The sequence below is a fragment of the Chiloscyllium plagiosum genome, chromosome 25, assembly GCF_004010195.1.
Source record: "Chiloscyllium plagiosum isolate BGI_BamShark_2017 chromosome 25, ASM401019v2, whole genome shotgun sequence".
In the NCBI taxonomy this organism is placed as follows: Eukaryota; Metazoa; Chordata; class Chondrichthyes; order Orectolobiformes; family Hemiscylliidae; genus Chiloscyllium; species Chiloscyllium plagiosum.
The window spans coordinates 42,701,163-42,717,856 of NC_057734.1; the positions used below are offsets into that span (position 1 = coordinate 42,701,163).

The 16,694-nt window shown below is 39.7% G+C and overlaps 1 protein-coding gene across 4 annotated transcripts in view; it reads left to right on the top strand.

Annotated features, from left to right (window-relative positions):
• Positions 1–16,694, top strand: part of ccdc117 (coiled-coil domain containing 117) — a 38,158-nt gene that overhangs the window by 1,419 nt on the left and 20,045 nt on the right. For all 4 annotated transcript variants that reach the window (XM_043715993.1, XM_043715990.1, XM_043715992.1 and 1 more), the window contains exons 2-3: positions 418–534; positions 10,144–10,503. In XM_043715993.1, the coding sequence (XP_043571928.1) occupies positions 10,187–10,503 (317 nt within the window). In that variant the 5' untranslated portion in view covers positions 418–534; positions 10,144–10,186. The remainder of the gene's footprint in view (positions 1–417; positions 535–10,143; positions 10,504–16,694) is intronic.

A 16,694-nucleotide genomic window follows, 5' to 3' on the forward strand; every position in this document is an offset into this window, starting at 1 on the left:
CACCCCACCCCGGTCCATCACCCCCCAAAACGTTGACTCTCTCGTCCTGTTCCCTGGATGCTGCCTGACCTGCTGCGCTTTTCCAGCAACACACTTCCAGCTCCAGCATACATACACTATATATATATATATATATATATATGTGTGTGTGTGTGTTCGAGCTGTCAGTGCACTGTCGGCAGCAAACGTGCGTAATTAATATCGTGGTCCAGCAAGGATCTGAAACGTTTATTTCGGGTGCGTCACGCTGTTGTCTCCCGAACGCGCTTGTCATGGGAGTGCTGTGAATTTTCACCAGTTATTGGGGCATTTTTATAAGAAATCTGCCCTCGGGCCGTTTTCTGGCGCACCGTATGCAGAAGCCTGTTTACTCTCGGCGGCCTGACAGCCCAGCGTTTTGTTTTTGTGTCCTGGCAGACTGCCGCCTGATGTAGCAGCCCAAGGTGTAAACCGGCGTGGATTAACGCAGTATCTTCCGGGCACAGCATTATAGATGGTCTTGGCATCTGCTTTGACATCGTACAGGTCGAAAAGGTGAGAAACGTCCGGAAGTTTCTAGAACAGACAAAACCCAAACGCCAGGCGGCGTCCACGGTGCCAGTGACAGGGCCATTTGTAACAAAATAGTTTACAAGGCCTTTCGGATCCCATAGAGTAATAGAGGTCGACAGCACACCGTTTTTATTTAAAATCCCGTTTGATCATCTTTAAACCATTTTCTCCATACTTTGATCCACGAGGGACTATGTTATGGATCAGTGTTTATGTCGGATAACTTGATTGTGCTGCAACTAATGCACATAATGTAGTCTCGCCTTTCAGAACGAGTGTCTTATATTCCGTATTTTTTAAAACAAATCTAACCAGCCTGTTTTTAAAAAAAAATGTAACACCTCTGGACCAGTTGGGAGTATGAGCCTTCTGGCCCAAGGATATGAACCCCCTGTGTTCTGCACATACTTGTAATGTTTTAAATGTTTAATGTTAACGTTGTAAATGTTTTGTTATGAAGAATAGACCTCAAATCGATTGAAGTTCCATGTTACAGGGCAGAAGCCCAATTACTAAGCCTATCGAGTATGCATCTCTGCACCAGGTAGTCGGTTATAAGAACAGGCTAGGAGTGTAGAAGGTTGAGAGGTGACCTTACAGAGGTTTATAAAATCATGAGAGGTATAGATAAGGTGAATGGCAGTTGTCTTTTCCATAGGGTGGGGAATTTCAAGACTAGTGGGCTTATTTTTAAGGTGAGGCGAAAGGTTTAAAAAAGACATGAGGAGTAAAATCTTTAGTGAGTCATAGAACAATATAGTGCAGAACAAGTCCTTCGGCCCTCAATGTTGTGCTGACCTGTGAACTATTCTCAGCTTGTCCCCCTACGCTTTCCTATCATCATCCATGTGCTTATCCAAGGATTGTTGAAATCTCCCTAATGTGGCTGAGTTGACTACATTATCAGGTAGGGCATTCCATGCCCTTACCATTCTCTGCATAAAGAACATGCCTCGTGTGTGGTATGAACTGCCAGAGGAAGTGGTGGATGCAGGTACAATTATAACAACGTCTAAAAGACATTTAGATAAGTACATGAATGATAAATGTTTGGAGGAATGTGGGACTAGTTTAGTTTATGGTTGGTAGGGACTGGTCTGACTGAATGGTCTGTTTCCATGCTGTGTCCCTAGACTCTAATCGAATTAGGTGCCGGGAGAGTGATTTGGTCTATCAGATCTTCTCCATTTAATAAGATCAAGGCTGATCTCTTTGTCCATATTCCTTGATAACTTTTAGTCTCATTCTGCAGCAGTGGTCCCCAATCCTTTGAAGCACAGAATCACTTCAGAATTTAAGTCTAACCCTAAAAAAAGACAATGTTACTTTTTAGTGCTTTCTAAAGCTAAATAAAATAATTGTTTAATTTGTCAACCTCTCTCCAAGTTTTGGTATGACACTTGTGACTACACGTTATCCACTAGTCCTTAAAGACTGGATAATAGTTTGAGAATGCTAGTTGTATACTGTGCGTCAAATAGATATCTGAAATGTAAGTGTGATACTTCGGCTTGATTATCTTCATATGGGCGAACAGCACCAAATAATTCTGAGAAACAGCAAAGTCAGCTTTTTTTAAAGTGAAGAATGGAAATAGGTATTGTTCTGAGTCTGCGAAAATCTCAGCCCTTGATTTGATTTCTGATTCATTATATGTAATTATCTCCATATAATCCTGCTTTGTAAATCAAACACCTTATGGAATTTGGTAGCCAAACCACCAACATCTATTTTGAAGTAACGGACTTGAGACTAACATAATATTTTCCATTACATTTAAACCCAGAAATCACCTGTTTTGAGTCCCATTGCTAATTTCCTCAGGTGTGCATAGATGCTTTCTGGGTGAAACAATTTTTCTTTGTCTGGATGTCTTCTTTTTTCCCCCAGTATTTTCTCCGGACCTGGGAAGTATTGATTTCTAATATTTTTAAATTTAAGAGAATCACAGACTCCGTTCCAGTTTAAATGCACTCTCACCACTGGACATTCGTGCTCAGTCTCTATCCTTTCAATATAGTTTGCAGTTCTGATGTTATACCTGTAAATAACCTGAAGTTAAGCAACCACCTATTGTTTGAAAACTTGCTGCACTCTTCCTTGATTTTAATAAGTGACAGTTTCAGGCATCAGATCTTACCCCTAGACTGAGAGAGAGGAATTGTTAGGAAGATGTCAGTCACATCCCACAGGAGGTGTCAGTCTGGTGGGAGGAAGACAAAAAAAAGTTTTTGCAGGACCTTTCCTCTACTTCAATGTGATGGATTAGTTCACTGCAGGCAAAATTGAGTTAGTTAAGGAAGCAATTAATTGAGGTGATGAATGGCTGTTGCTTGAATTGAATTTACAATCTTAACTGTTTTTAATATGAAAAAAGTCCACAGTTTTGTTCGCTATTGATTGCTGGTGGATCATACAGTGAAATTGATTTTTTTTTCAAGCACGTTTTGAATTTCTTTTAGACATCCTAACCCCTTGTGTTCTTTCAATAGACAATAGGTGCGGGAGTAGGCCATTTGAGCCTGCACCACCATTCAATATGATCATTGCTGATCATTCTTAATCAGTATCCTGTTCCTGCCTTATCTCCATAACCCTTGATTCCACTATCCTTGAGCTCTATCCAACTCTTTCTTAAATGAATCCAGAAACTGGGCCTCCACTGCCCTCTGGGGCAGAAAGTTCCACACAGCCACCACTCTCTGGGTGAAGAAGTTTCTCCTCATCTCTGTCCTAAATGGTCTACCCCTTATTTTTAAGCTGTGTCCTCTGGTTCGGCACTCGCCCATCAGCGGAAACATGTTTTCTGCCTCCATAGTGTCCAATCCTTTAATAATCTTATATGTCTCAATCAGATCCCCTCTCAGTCTTCTAAACTCAAGGGTATACAAGCCCAGTCACTCCAGTCTTTCAGCATTTCAGGAATTGACCTCGTGAACCTACGCTGCACTCCCTCAATAGCCAGAATGTCTTTCCTCAAATTTGGAGACCAGAACTGCACACAGTATTCCAGGTGTGGTCTCACCATGGCCCTGTACAGCTACAGAAGAACCTCTTTGCTTCTATACTCAATCCCTCTTGTTATGAAGGCCAGCATACTATTAGCTGCCTTCACTACCTGTATACCTGCATGCTTACCTTCATTGACTGGTGTACAAGAACACCCAGATCTCTCTGTATTGCCCCTTTACCTAAATTGATTCCATTTAAGTAATAATCTGCCTTCCTGTTCTTGCCACCAAAATGGATAACCATACATTTACCCACATTAAATTGCATCTGCCATGCATCTGACCACTCGCCTAACTTGTCCAGGTCACCCTGTAATCTCCTAACATCCTCATCACATTTCATCCTGGCACTCAGCTTAGTATCATCAGCAAATTTGCTAATTTTATTGCTAATACTATCTTCTATATCATTAACATATGTTGTAAAACATATCATATATCTTTCTGTGAAGATCAATAGGGTAAGGAGATGTCTTTAGTTACCTCCTTTTTTTAAAAACTGCTGGGTTGGTCATGCCAGTGGATCCATCAAAAGGTTGCAAGAAGCATTTACAGTATATCAGGTCCTGCTGTAGATGCTGAAAAATTCTGAAGACAAACATTCAACTCTCCTTGCTCCTGTGGAAGCGCTGAGTGACCTGTTTTGGATTACCATTACTTTTCTATGCTTTTATAATCTTTGTGTGAAGAGTCAGCAGCCATTGTCATACAGCTTTAATTACTTCCTCAACTGAGTGGTTTTTGTGTTTTTCAGAAATTGCAAACATGAAATGATGCTTTGCTGTAGGCCTTACTTTATGCTGATTTAGGGAAAAAAAACTTGAACTTCCAAAACTCTGTTCAGTTCATCAACTTTGTCTGAAGTTTCTCTTGAACAGTATACTATCCTAATGGTTGTACGGTTTCATTCTAAATTCACCCATCTACTTATCAATGAACTTCGATGACATTTGATGCACTCATTACCTTTTTGCACTTGTGAATAGAAATTCTTTTCCCATTCTGCGTAGGAATTGTTCAGTTTTAGTTTCTTTTTAGATGGTCCAGGTTTGTCACTCATTGTTACTTTACCATGCTGCTGTTGGCCATGCTGCAGATAGGCTTCTGGATCCACACCTCTGGAACACCCAGAATGTTACTGTTGCTTTCAAGTGTAGATGCTCAGCTCTGGTCATGATTTTTTTCATGGATATTGAATGTCAAATGCAGCTGCTTTCTCCAAATTTCTTCTTCTTCCTGTGTGTACCTATTTAAATAAGTAGTTGAAGAAAAAAAGACTGCAGAACGGCAAAGATTGGGCAGAGGTGTGGGACTAGCTGAGCTGCTCTTGTCGAGAGTCTGCATGGATGTGATGTAGCCTCTTCAGTCCTATATTTATAGTACTACAATATCACACATCATTTCCTAGTATTTCTTATTCATTTGTTTTGCATCCCACCACAAACGTACTTTACCTTGCAAAACCAAAACCTGATGCAAGAAGCTGGCAAAGCCGGCACTTTTCTGTAGCTGCTTGGCATTTGGCAGCAGAAATCATGTGGCAGCGTGACGATCAACGTGCACATGGGTGTGTGGCAGGTGGTGAGATAATTGTCAGAGATTGATTGACCAGAACCGATTGCAACCTGCATGTTGGATATTGAAACTTCACAGCTTGCTCAGAATGCCTTTTGGTTTTGGAAGTCTTTTGAATCCTAAAAAGTACTCTGACTCTTTGTTGATTTGTGACCTGGATTTGAACCTGTATTGCCACTTGACTAAATTGTGGTAGTTTTACAAATCTGATTTTCCACAATCCTTACTGCTTTTAGATGACAATTAGTTTTGTGTTAAAATGCATTGATCTGACATCAATTGTCATTTGTGGAGGAGCAATTTATTGTTTGCTGGTTGAGCTAGAATTTATTGCCCAGAGTGCCAGTTAAGAGTCAACCATATCTGGCCAGACCAGGTAAGAAAGGAAGATCTTGTGGCCATTGACAGTGGTTGCCATTAGGATAGATTTTACTTTTACTACTTTATTAAATTGAAATTTTAGTCATCTCATATGGTGGGATTTGAACCCATGTCTCTACAACATTAGCCTAGGGTTCTGAATTGCCAGTCCAATGGCATTGCTACTATATGATTATCTTCCCCCTAATTTTAATTCTGAAAGATCTTGATTCTATTGTATTCATTCATGGGATGAGTGTCGCTGGCTAGACCAGTATTTATTGACCTAGAGGCTAGATGAGAGTCAATTACATTGCTGTGAGTCTGGAGTCACAGACCAGGTAAGGGTGGCAGTTTCCTTCCATAAAGGACATTAGTGGACCGGATGACAATTGACTATGTTTTCATGGTCATCATCAAACTCTTAATTCCAGATTTGTATTAAATTCAAATTCTACCAGCCAACGTGGTGGAATTCAAACCTGGCACCCAGCTATTTAATTGGATCTCTGGCTTAACAGTCCAATAATAATACCAGTATGCCATTGTCTTCCCAAAGATATAATATTATAAATTTCCTAATATAGTTTCTTCTATTTATTCCTTTCATATCTTGAAAACTTGGATTAAATCATCCTTCCTTTTTCTGAATTCTCAGAAAGACTAATTTGTTAAGTCTGTCCTTGTAATTTAAAACTTGAAGTCTCAGTATCATTCTAAATCAATACTGTTCTTCCAAGGTCAGTTTATTTTGTTAAGATCTGGTGTCCATATCCTGTATCCTGCTCTATTTTCCTTATGTGTATAGTGACTGACCTACCATGTCCCCACATTAGGCAAGACTGTTGGAAGTGGATTTCATTCACTTTTTAATCAAGACAGTATTTTTTGTGATTTACTAATGACAACTTTATCTCAGCACAAAAGTTAGATATGTGGCTTTCTGTTGTATCATATAAATTTAATAATGTAGATCTTTTGTAGAATGTTGCTAATGTCCTGTATGTAGAATAAATGTCATTATACATACTGTCTCGTGCTTCTCAGTCATTTTCTAACCTAATTAGTGTTTGACATCAAAACCATGAGCTTCAACTTAAGCTAGTGGTGTTTTGTAAAATAAAAACTGCAATTTTTATCAAATGTGTTTTGGAAATCCACATAAGTACGATTGATGTACATTCCCCAGTTCACTTTTTTTTTCTCTCATTAGAAGCCGTGAATGAGACAATCTTTGGTCAAGTGTGGCCTACCATTTGCAAAACAGCTCTGGTCATCTCTGATCAACTGAAAACTTCAAATGCTCAGCCACCCAATCCTTAAATATAAATCTACGACAGATGTTAGGGAGATTGGTCTATAATTCCTCAACTTGCCTTCTCATTTTAAATAGTAGGAGAAGAATCCATTCAGTGTGGAAATAGGCCCAATAAGTCCACACCTACCCTCCAAAGGGTAACCCACCCAAACCCATTTCCCTACCCTATTACTTGACATTTACCCCTAACTGATGCGCCAAACCTACATATCTCTGAATGCCATGGACTATTTAGCATGGCCAATTCACTTAACCTGCACATCTTTGGATTGTGGGAGGAAAGCAGAGCACCCGGAGTAAACATATGCAGACATGGGGTAAATGTGCAAACTCCGCACAGCTAGTCGCCCAAAGCTGGAATCGAAATCAGGTCCCTGGCGCTGTGTGGCAGTAGTACTAACCACTCAGCCATTGTGCCGCCTCAAATAGTGAGTCACATCTGCCATTTTCCAATGTGTACCCAAGATAGTGTACCCAAGATAAAGGAATGTAGTAACTTTTCTCTGCTCCATTCAGATCCCTCCTGATTGAGCACCTCTATTAAATCTTTTCTCATCCTTCTTTTTCCTCCAGAAACAGACTGGCAAAGCTTGGACTATCTGTATAACTGAAGTTCTCTTAAAATGCCTTCAGATGCCTTTTTAGCCTTCCTAATATGTGGTGCTCAAAACCTGATTATATTGTCAGCAACAATGAATAAATAGCTTGTATTTCTATAGTACCTCTAACATAAAATATACCTATTAGCAGGTAGGTTGAAAATCAGGGGATTGTGACTTAAATTGATTGGAAAAAGCACCAGAGCCCTTTTGAGGCAAACCTCCATTCAGTCTGCAGTAACCTTAAAGTCCTGGTTGCGTGTCGTTTTACTTTACTACCTTGCTGAACACTGACCTCTCCTGAATTACTTCAATAAAGTTCAATGTGAGCTCAAGGCACTTTCAGTTAGGCACTTTCCACCCTTATGCATTCAGTATAGAGTTTAGTAGTTTCAGATCATGATGTCTTTTTTTTCCCCTTTATTTTGTTTCCTTTTTCTTTGCATGTTTTGTATTTCTTTTTTTGTTTCTCTAGTTTTTGGTTTTGGGTGGCAGCTTTTCCATCATTTTGCCACTCACATCTTTCCTGGCCATATTTATCCCAATGGCACTCCATCATGGTTCTCAGTATCAATCCTTTGATCATTTAGTTTATCCTTTTCTTTGGGACATGGACTTGAAATATTATTCCTTTCTCTGTAGTTGCTACCTAACCTGCAGATATTTTGGAATTTTCTGTTTTTGTTATTTATTTTGTGTGAATTTAATAGGCAGGTAACTCTGCTTTCTAATGTTGTGTAAGATGCACCAATGCTGAAAGGAAATTTTTCAGAAATGTTGAACACATATGGTGAAGTAAGTGTTGAAGGCAGTGAATATTCATTTGATTTCTGCCTCTGACTTAAAATGAAAAGTAAAAAGTGAATTGTGGTTGTAAGTATTGAGTTCCTGTAGCAATTCCTTTACAAATCCTGGGAGTAAAGTGAAATGCATGGCAATATTTCTAAGAGATTAGAGGGTCAAATTTGCCTAACCTTGTTTTAAGAAAATGACTCCACATTTGGATTGAAAATAATTTTATGCCCTAAGTTAAAGTTTGCATTCTCAATTTTACTGCTTACAATTTTTGTCTGTGCCACGCAGGACCATGCACTCTTGAGTGGTACCTAATTCAATATCTTAAACAGTCACTTGCTACATGACCAACTCGCTTGCAGTGTTGTGCACCACCTGCAAGATGTACCAAAGTAACTTTCCAAGGCTACTTTGATAACATCTTCCTGACCTGCAACCTCCATCGCCTAGAAGATTTAAGGACGTGGATGCTCACCACCTGCAAGTTCCCCTCCAACTTGGGGTCCTTTGATTTCATTGGGTTAAAATCCTGGAAATCACTCCCTAACAGCACTGAGAGCGTATATATGCTCCCCATTCGCACCCCCATGGACTGCAGTGATTCAACAATATGCTTTAGGGCAATTTCCACTGGCCAGTAAATTCTGGCCTAACTGGTGATGCCCACATCCTGTAAACAGATACTTTTATTTAAAAAAAAATAAAATTAGCCTTGAAGGAACCTGTGTTGAATCATTGTGGCGATGCAATATCCTTTTGTTCTGAATGTCTCTTGGTAAGGAAACATGCAGTTTGATTTTCATGAGCTGAACAATTTTCATGCATAAAGCAGATCTTTGAGGTAAGTGAAGAATGTGGAAGTCATCCTAGCTTTTGTGACAATGCAGTGTATTTTACCAGGGAATGGGCAAACAAATACAGCTAGCTGAAGAATTATTTTTGGACAGTGTTGACTTGCCAAATACTTTTAGTTTGGCATTCTTCTCATCAGAAATGAAGATAGGTGTTATTACTATTCTAGTTTTTGGGTGATTTCTGTATTACCTAGCTGCTTAAATGCATCTGGAATTTTATGCTTTATATGTTCATGACCTGCAGCAAAATATTTTACATATGTGATTCTAAACTTTTTTTGCGTGTACCCTTGTGATACCTTTAACCAGGCCAGGCCTGTGCACCAAAATTTAATTCCATTCTTATTATTAAAATGTTGAGTTAAACCTTTCATTGTAAATAGTCTGAGCAGGACAGTGATGTTGCTGGGTGAAACTGCATTCACTGTTATTGCATTAAAGTTGATGATGTTGTACATGTCTTGATGGCATGAAAGTTCCTGGGACCTTGGGTCCTTGCAGCTGTTTGAAGTGTGTCCATGCGTCCAGTCAATTTTGGTCTGGTATGGTGAGTTGTATTTAGGAAATCAGTGGCGACCAAACATATAAACATGCTTTATTAAATAATACAGCATAAAATGCTCATTTATAAGGCTGGTGATAAAATGTAAAGTCTAATGTGCACAACAATAAGCTACCAATTTTATAAACTGAACTAGATGTAATTAGTTGAAACTTTATTGCTGGAACAGCACAGCAGGTCAGGCAGCATCCAGGGAACAGGAGATTCGACGTTTCGGGCACAGGCCCTTCTTCAGGAATGTAATTACCCTATGTAGCAGAAATGTGTTCAAGTTGCAAACCAAAAGTCTGCATCATTGAGCATCTTAATGCAGCAATACATATTTTTTAAAAGACATGAGAAAATGTAATGGATAGCTATGATTTATTAGTTGTTCTATAGATCTTGATTCATTAAATTAGCAAGATGTTCTGATGCATGGTTAACATCTCATTAATATTTTAATTTGCTTTGTCTAAGACTCCTCATCAAAAAAGATTTCTTGTTTTTTTTTCTTACATTGGTTCTCCTCTTACAGGGACTTACCTTTTAAATAACTGAACTCTGTTGCATTATCTGCTATGGTGATGGCACACAGCCTCTGTTACAACTTATTGACACCCTCTGGCAGGCAGCTATTTCAGTCTCCCACACTGGAAGTATATGGGAAGAATGCATCATGTGCTGCAGCACGTATCCAGGATCCACTGTGCTGGCAGACAGACTGTTTTGTACCAGCATACTGTAATTCCACTACACATCTGGAAGAAAAAGGCTCTAAGCAGGGAGATGGAACAAGTGAAAGCATGGACACCAGTATGGAGTCTCCAGGATATATTCCAATGGTAAATGGAATGAGAACAACTACTACAAAATCTGAAGTGAAGCATCCTCCTTTGTGAGTATTAAAAATCCTATTACTATCACTGGCAAAAAGAATCTGATTCTACCCATTTTTGGAGTAATGGGAGAAGATTTGAGTGCCTTCTGTGCCATAGCTAGTAGTTGAGGAAGAACAGTTATTTTGCAAGACTAAGGAAGTTCTGATGAGTTTTAATGTCTCTTTCCATATTACTGTTGAAGCTGATTCCCAACGCTGTGATGCAACAGTGCAGTGTTCTAATTAGATGTTTTAACATGTTAGCTCAATGTAAGGGGAGGTGGGGAATAGGAATTGAAATGGAGGTAGAATTTTATTGCCGCCTTCACACATTTGTTCAAGAACTTCCTGTAATTTGAGGTCGAAGTAAAAGTATTTTGAAATGGAAAAGTCTTTAATCTTTGACCTTCCTATTATGAACTTGTCAGAAAGGAGGGGGCTGTGCCCTCTCATTGTAACTTGTTTTATAAATGACTGTGTTTATGCCTTTGTTACTTCTAGATTTTATTATTTCTACATGTTCAAGGCTGTTTTTCTGCATTCCACACTCTGTAAACTTCTATCAAAGTTTACAGAATGGTCATCTCTGTGCTCGTTATATTGGCTCCTCTTTAGTCTTTCATGGATGTCAGTGTCACTACTAATTTTCCTTGAACTGAGTGGCTTGATAGGCCATTTCAGAAAATGATTGTGAGATACCCACATGATATGGATTGAAGTCACATGCAGGTCAGACGGGGTAATGACATTTTCCTTTCTTTTTAAGGGACATTAGTGAACCAGGTGGGGTTTTTTGCATCTGTCATTTATAGTTGTCATTATTACTGAGATTAATCAGATATTCTACATAGTCATTGAATTTAAATTTGATTTGATTTGAACACACATCTCGAGAGCATTTGCCTAGGCCTCTGATTTATTGGTCCGGTGATATTGCCACTATTCCACTATCTCCCCTATTAGTCAAGCAGATCTTGATTTATAATTATTGCTGTGTTTTAAATCCCTCAAAGGCCAAGTCTTTATCTGTCTCTAAAATGCTCAAAACTCTTATCTCCGTGCTCAACTAATTTGTTTTTATGCACCCAATTTGAATAGCTCCACCATTAGAGGGGGAGGTGGGGGGCATTGTTAGTCCAGGACAGTATTACGGTTGCAGAAAAGACAATTGAGCATTCGTCTACTGAGGTAATATGAGCTGAGTTAGAAACAGGAATGGAGAGGTCACCCTGTTGAGAGTTTTCTGTAGGCCTCCGAATAGTTCCACAGATATAGAGGAAAGGATAGTAAAAATGATACTCAATAGGAGCGTGAGTGACAGGGTAATTGTTGTGGGGGCTTTAATTTTTCAAATATTGACCAGGAATACTATAGTTCAAATATTTCAGATGAGTTAGTTTTTGTCCAGTGTGTGCAGGAGGGTTTCCTGACAATATGTAGACAGGCCAACAAGGGGCGAGGCCACATTATGTTTGGTACTAGGTAATGAACCCGGCCAGATGTTAGATTTGGAGGTAGATGAGTACTTTGGCGCTAGTGACCACAATTCATTTATGTTTAGTTTAGTGATGGAAGGAGATAGGTATAGACCACAGGGCAAGAGTTGTAGCTGGGAGGAAGGCAATTACAATGTGATTAGGCAAGATTTAGGATGCATAGAATGGGAAAGTAAACTGAAGCGAGGCCACATTATGTTTGGTACTCGGTAATGAACCCGGCCAGATGTTAGATTTGGAGGTAGATGAGTACTTTGGTGCTAGTGACCACAATTCAGTTATGTTTACTTTAGTGATGGAAGGAGATAGGTATAGACCACAGGGCAAGAGTTGTAGCTGGGAGGAAGGCAATTACAATGTGATTAGGCAAGATTTAGGATGCATAGAATGGGAAAGTAAACTGAAGGGGCTGGGCACAAATGAAATGAAACATGGAGGCTTGTTTAAGAAACAGCTACTGCGGATCCCTGGTAAGTATGTACCAGTCAGTCAGGCAGGGAGGAAGTTGTCGAGCGCAAGAGCTGTGGTTTACTAAGGAATTTGAATCTCTGGCCAAGAGGAAGAAGGCAGCTTATGTTAGAATTGAAGCATACTAGCTTTTGAAAGCTAGTGTGATTCCAATTAAACCTGTTGGACTATAACCTGGTGTTGTGTGATTTTTAACTTTGTACACCCCAGTCCAACACCGGCATCTCCAAATTATGTTAGAATGAGATGTGAAGGCTCAGTTAGGGTGCTTGAGAGTTGCAAGTTAGCCAGGAAAGACATAAAGAGAGAATTAAGAAGAACCAGGAGGGCACATCATAAGTCATTGGTGAATAGGATCAATGAAAACCCAAGGCTTTCTATAGGTATATCAGGAGTAAGATTAGGGTCAATCCAGGATAGCAGTGGGAAGTTGTGTGTGGAGTCCGAGGAGATGGGGGAAGTGCTAACTGAATATTTTTCATCAGTATTTACACCTAGAAAAAGACAATGTTGTTGAGAATACTAAGATACAGGCTACTAGACTAGATAGGAGTGAGGTTCACAAGGTGTTGGAAATTCTGGGAAGTGTAAAAATATGACCAGTCCCCTGGGCTGGATGGGAATTATCCTACGATTCTCTGGGAAGCCAAGAAGGAGATTGCCGAGCCTTTGGCTTTGTTCTTTATGTCGTCATTTTCTACAGGAATAGTGCAAGAAGACTGGAGGATAGCAAACGTTGTTCCCTTGTTCCAGAAGGAGAGTAGAGACAACCCTGGTAATCATAGACTTGTGAGCCTTACATCGGTTGCAGGTAAAATATTGGAAAGGGTTATAAGGATGGGATTTGTAATCATCTAGAAAGGAATAAGTTGATTTAGGGATAGTCAACACTGTTTTGTGAAGGGTAGATCATGCCTCACAAACGTTATTGACTTCTTTGAGAAGGTGACCAAACAGGTGGATGAGGGTAAAGCGGTTGATGTGTATATGGATTTCAGTAAGGCGTTTGATAAGATTCCCCACGATAGGCTATTGCACAAAATAGAGTCATGAGATTGAGGGTGATTTAGCAGTTTGGATCAGAAATTGGCTAGCTGAAAGAAGACAGGGTGGTGGTTGATGGGGAAATATTCATCCTGGAGTTCAGTTACTCGTGGTGTAATGCAAGGGTCTGTTTGGGTCTACTGGTCATTTATAACAATGACCTGGATGAGGGCATAGAAGGATGGGTTAGTAAATTTGCGGGTGACACCAAGGTCGGTAGATTTGTGGATAGGGACTAAGGATGTTGTAGGTTACAGAGGGACATAGATAAGCTGCAGAGCTGAGCTGAAAAGTGGCAAATGGTGATTAACTTTGGAAGGAGTAACAGGAATGCAGAGTATTGGGCTAATGGTAAGATTCTTGGTAGTGTAGATGAGCAGAGAGATCTCCATATCCATATACATAGATCTGTGGAAGCTGCCGCCCAGGCTGATACGGTTGTTAAGAAGGCATACAGTGTGTTAGCTTTTATTGGTAGAGGGATTTAGTTTTGGAACCATGAGGTCATGCTGCAGCTGTCCAAATCTCTGGTGCAGCCGCACTTGGGAGTATTGCGTACAGATCTGGTCACCGCATTATAGGAAGGATGTAAAAGCTTTGAAAAGGTTTGAGGAGATTTACCAGGATGTTGCCAGGTATGGAGCGAAGGTGTTATGAGGAAAGGCTGAGGGACTTGAGGCTGTTTTCGTTAGGGGAAAGAAGGTTGAGAGGTGACCTAATTAAGATGTAAAATAATTAGGATTAGAAAGGGTGGACAGTGAGAGCCTTTTTACTTTGGTGATGGCTAGCACGAGGGGGCATAGTTTTAAATTGAGTTGTGATAGATATAGGACATATGTCAGAGGTAGTTTTTTTACTCTGAATAGTGAGGGTGTGGAATGTACTGCGTGCATCAGTAGTAGGCTCACCAACTTTAAGGGCATTTGAATGGTCATTGGGTAGAATGACCATTTTCTGGATGAAAATTGAATAGTGTAGGTTAGATGGGCTTCAGATTGGTTTCACAGGTAGGTATGACATCAAGGGCCGAAGGGCCTGTACTGCGCTGTTATGTTTTATGCATTAGTTGTAACCTCAAGCTATGGAGAGAGGCTTCAATTTCATTTCATTTCATTTCATCATATGGCTGGTCAGGAATTTTTCCTGGACTAAATGCCTGCATTGGTATATGTTGGAAGAATTCACAAGATTATGCTTGCCCTGTTTGTTCATGTTTCTGGATCAAATGCTGGAGTGTGACTTGAACTTGGAGCTTCACTGTATCACACCACCAAAACCACTCCCCATTTGAGGAAAAAATTACAATATCTGAAAATTCCTTTTGTGAAAGTTAATTTTGTTAGTCCTCTTCTGACTAGAGTTCTGATATTTGACTGGCTATTAATGAGATTCAGTACCTTTTCACCAAGGACTCTTATGTATCATCTTTTCTAAAATAGCAATTATTGCAGAAGTGGTGGATACGGGCACAATTACAACATTTAAAAGATATTTGGATAAGTACATGAATTGGAAAGATTTAGAGGGATTTGAGCCAGAGCAGGCTGGTGAGACTAGTTTAGTTTAGGATTATGTTTGGCATGGACTGTTTGGTCCCAAAGGGTCTGTTTGCATGCTGTATGATTGTGACCTGTGTTGCATACTTATCATTTTGCTAATATATTCTTCCCTGATCATACTTCATATAAGTAACCGAGCTGCTTCTAAAACATTTGGGTTTTTGGTGTTGTCATTTGGGCAACACTGATAAAACAGTATGTACTGTATCGCCCATCCCTTTTTGTCCAGAAGACATTAAAAACCAACTATCTAGAATTTGGCTGGAGTCAAACTTAGGCCAGAATGAACATGGATGAGCAAGGTACTCTTTAATGGAGGATGTTCATTAGCTATTTATTGCAGGGTCAGTCTGGCAGATTTCACAGGGAAGCCCTTGTGAAGCCCAAAGTGACTAGCTGTATTGAATTCAGTGTTATAACTTTCCTACTGACTTTTGGGTTGCTGGTTGTGTGATCGTTAAATTGTGGGTAAGCGAAAAAGTCAAATGTTTGTGCTGTTTCTCTCATTTCATTGCCCAAGAACCAGTTCTGCTTTGGGTGTACCCTGCTTCTCAGTATTTACTGGAGGGCAGTTTCATAGGTGCTGGATGTTCTCCAGTACAGGCACGCAGTGGTAGTACCCTATACCCGTTCATCTAGGTAAGGATTTTTTAACAATTTATTCAACTACAGGAACCAAACTCCAATCTTGTTCTGCCTAATTACTTCTCTTGTGCTTCCCGAATCAGTTTGTTTGTAAGGAAACTTGATGTAAAGATACTTCTGTAAGGAACCAGGCCAGAAAGTACTATTGCGAGAGTGGAGGTTGAGCATTGAATTTTTAAAAGATATATCAGATGTGGAGGCAAGGGCAGAAGCATTTAAAGAAATAGTTTTCAGAGAACAATTGAAGTGGTTTGGTTCTGCTAATAGTAAGCTAGGTGTAGAATGCAAGACACCACTGTCAAAAAGGATTCTCTTAAGTTAAACGACAGGGAAGGATTGTAGATACGAAACCAAGGCTTGTTGTCTGGGCAGTCAGATTCCTAGTGAGACCCTACCCATTTCACCTCCACTCTCAAGGCTGCAATTGACCCATATTCCTGAAGTTAGTGATGGAAATTGGGTATTTTTGGACCGAGATATTTAGGAAATCTACTTTCTTATTTGAATATCCTTTATTTAGGAAGGACTTTGAGTAAATTGTGGCTTTCAAGCTTAAACATTTCTTTGACTTGGGTTGAGCGGGTCATTTTAGAAGGTTTAGTTGAAATGTAAGTCTAAATTTCAAGTGTATTTTTTTAACAAGTGAGACTATTAACAGCCTGAACCTCCAACCTGAGCTACAAATCTTGTCCCAAATCACAAAGTGAGACAATTTCCTGTTTATGGTATCAGAAGCCAATATAACATACTTTGCAACCTGTAGTCACTGAACCTTGCTGTGTCACTGGGACCAATGACTGTGTGCATGACACTGTTTATGATGTCAGTGGGATGGCATTATGTGACTGGGTTTGCCCCAGTCTGTTGCACTTAGATGCCATTTTTATGTACAGTGTGCTTCTTGGGTTATAAAAGTGCACAACTGCAGATATGATATTCTGTGCCATAACCATTGCCTACTAATTTAAAATGGTATGCGTTTGACTAGTGCTTGAAA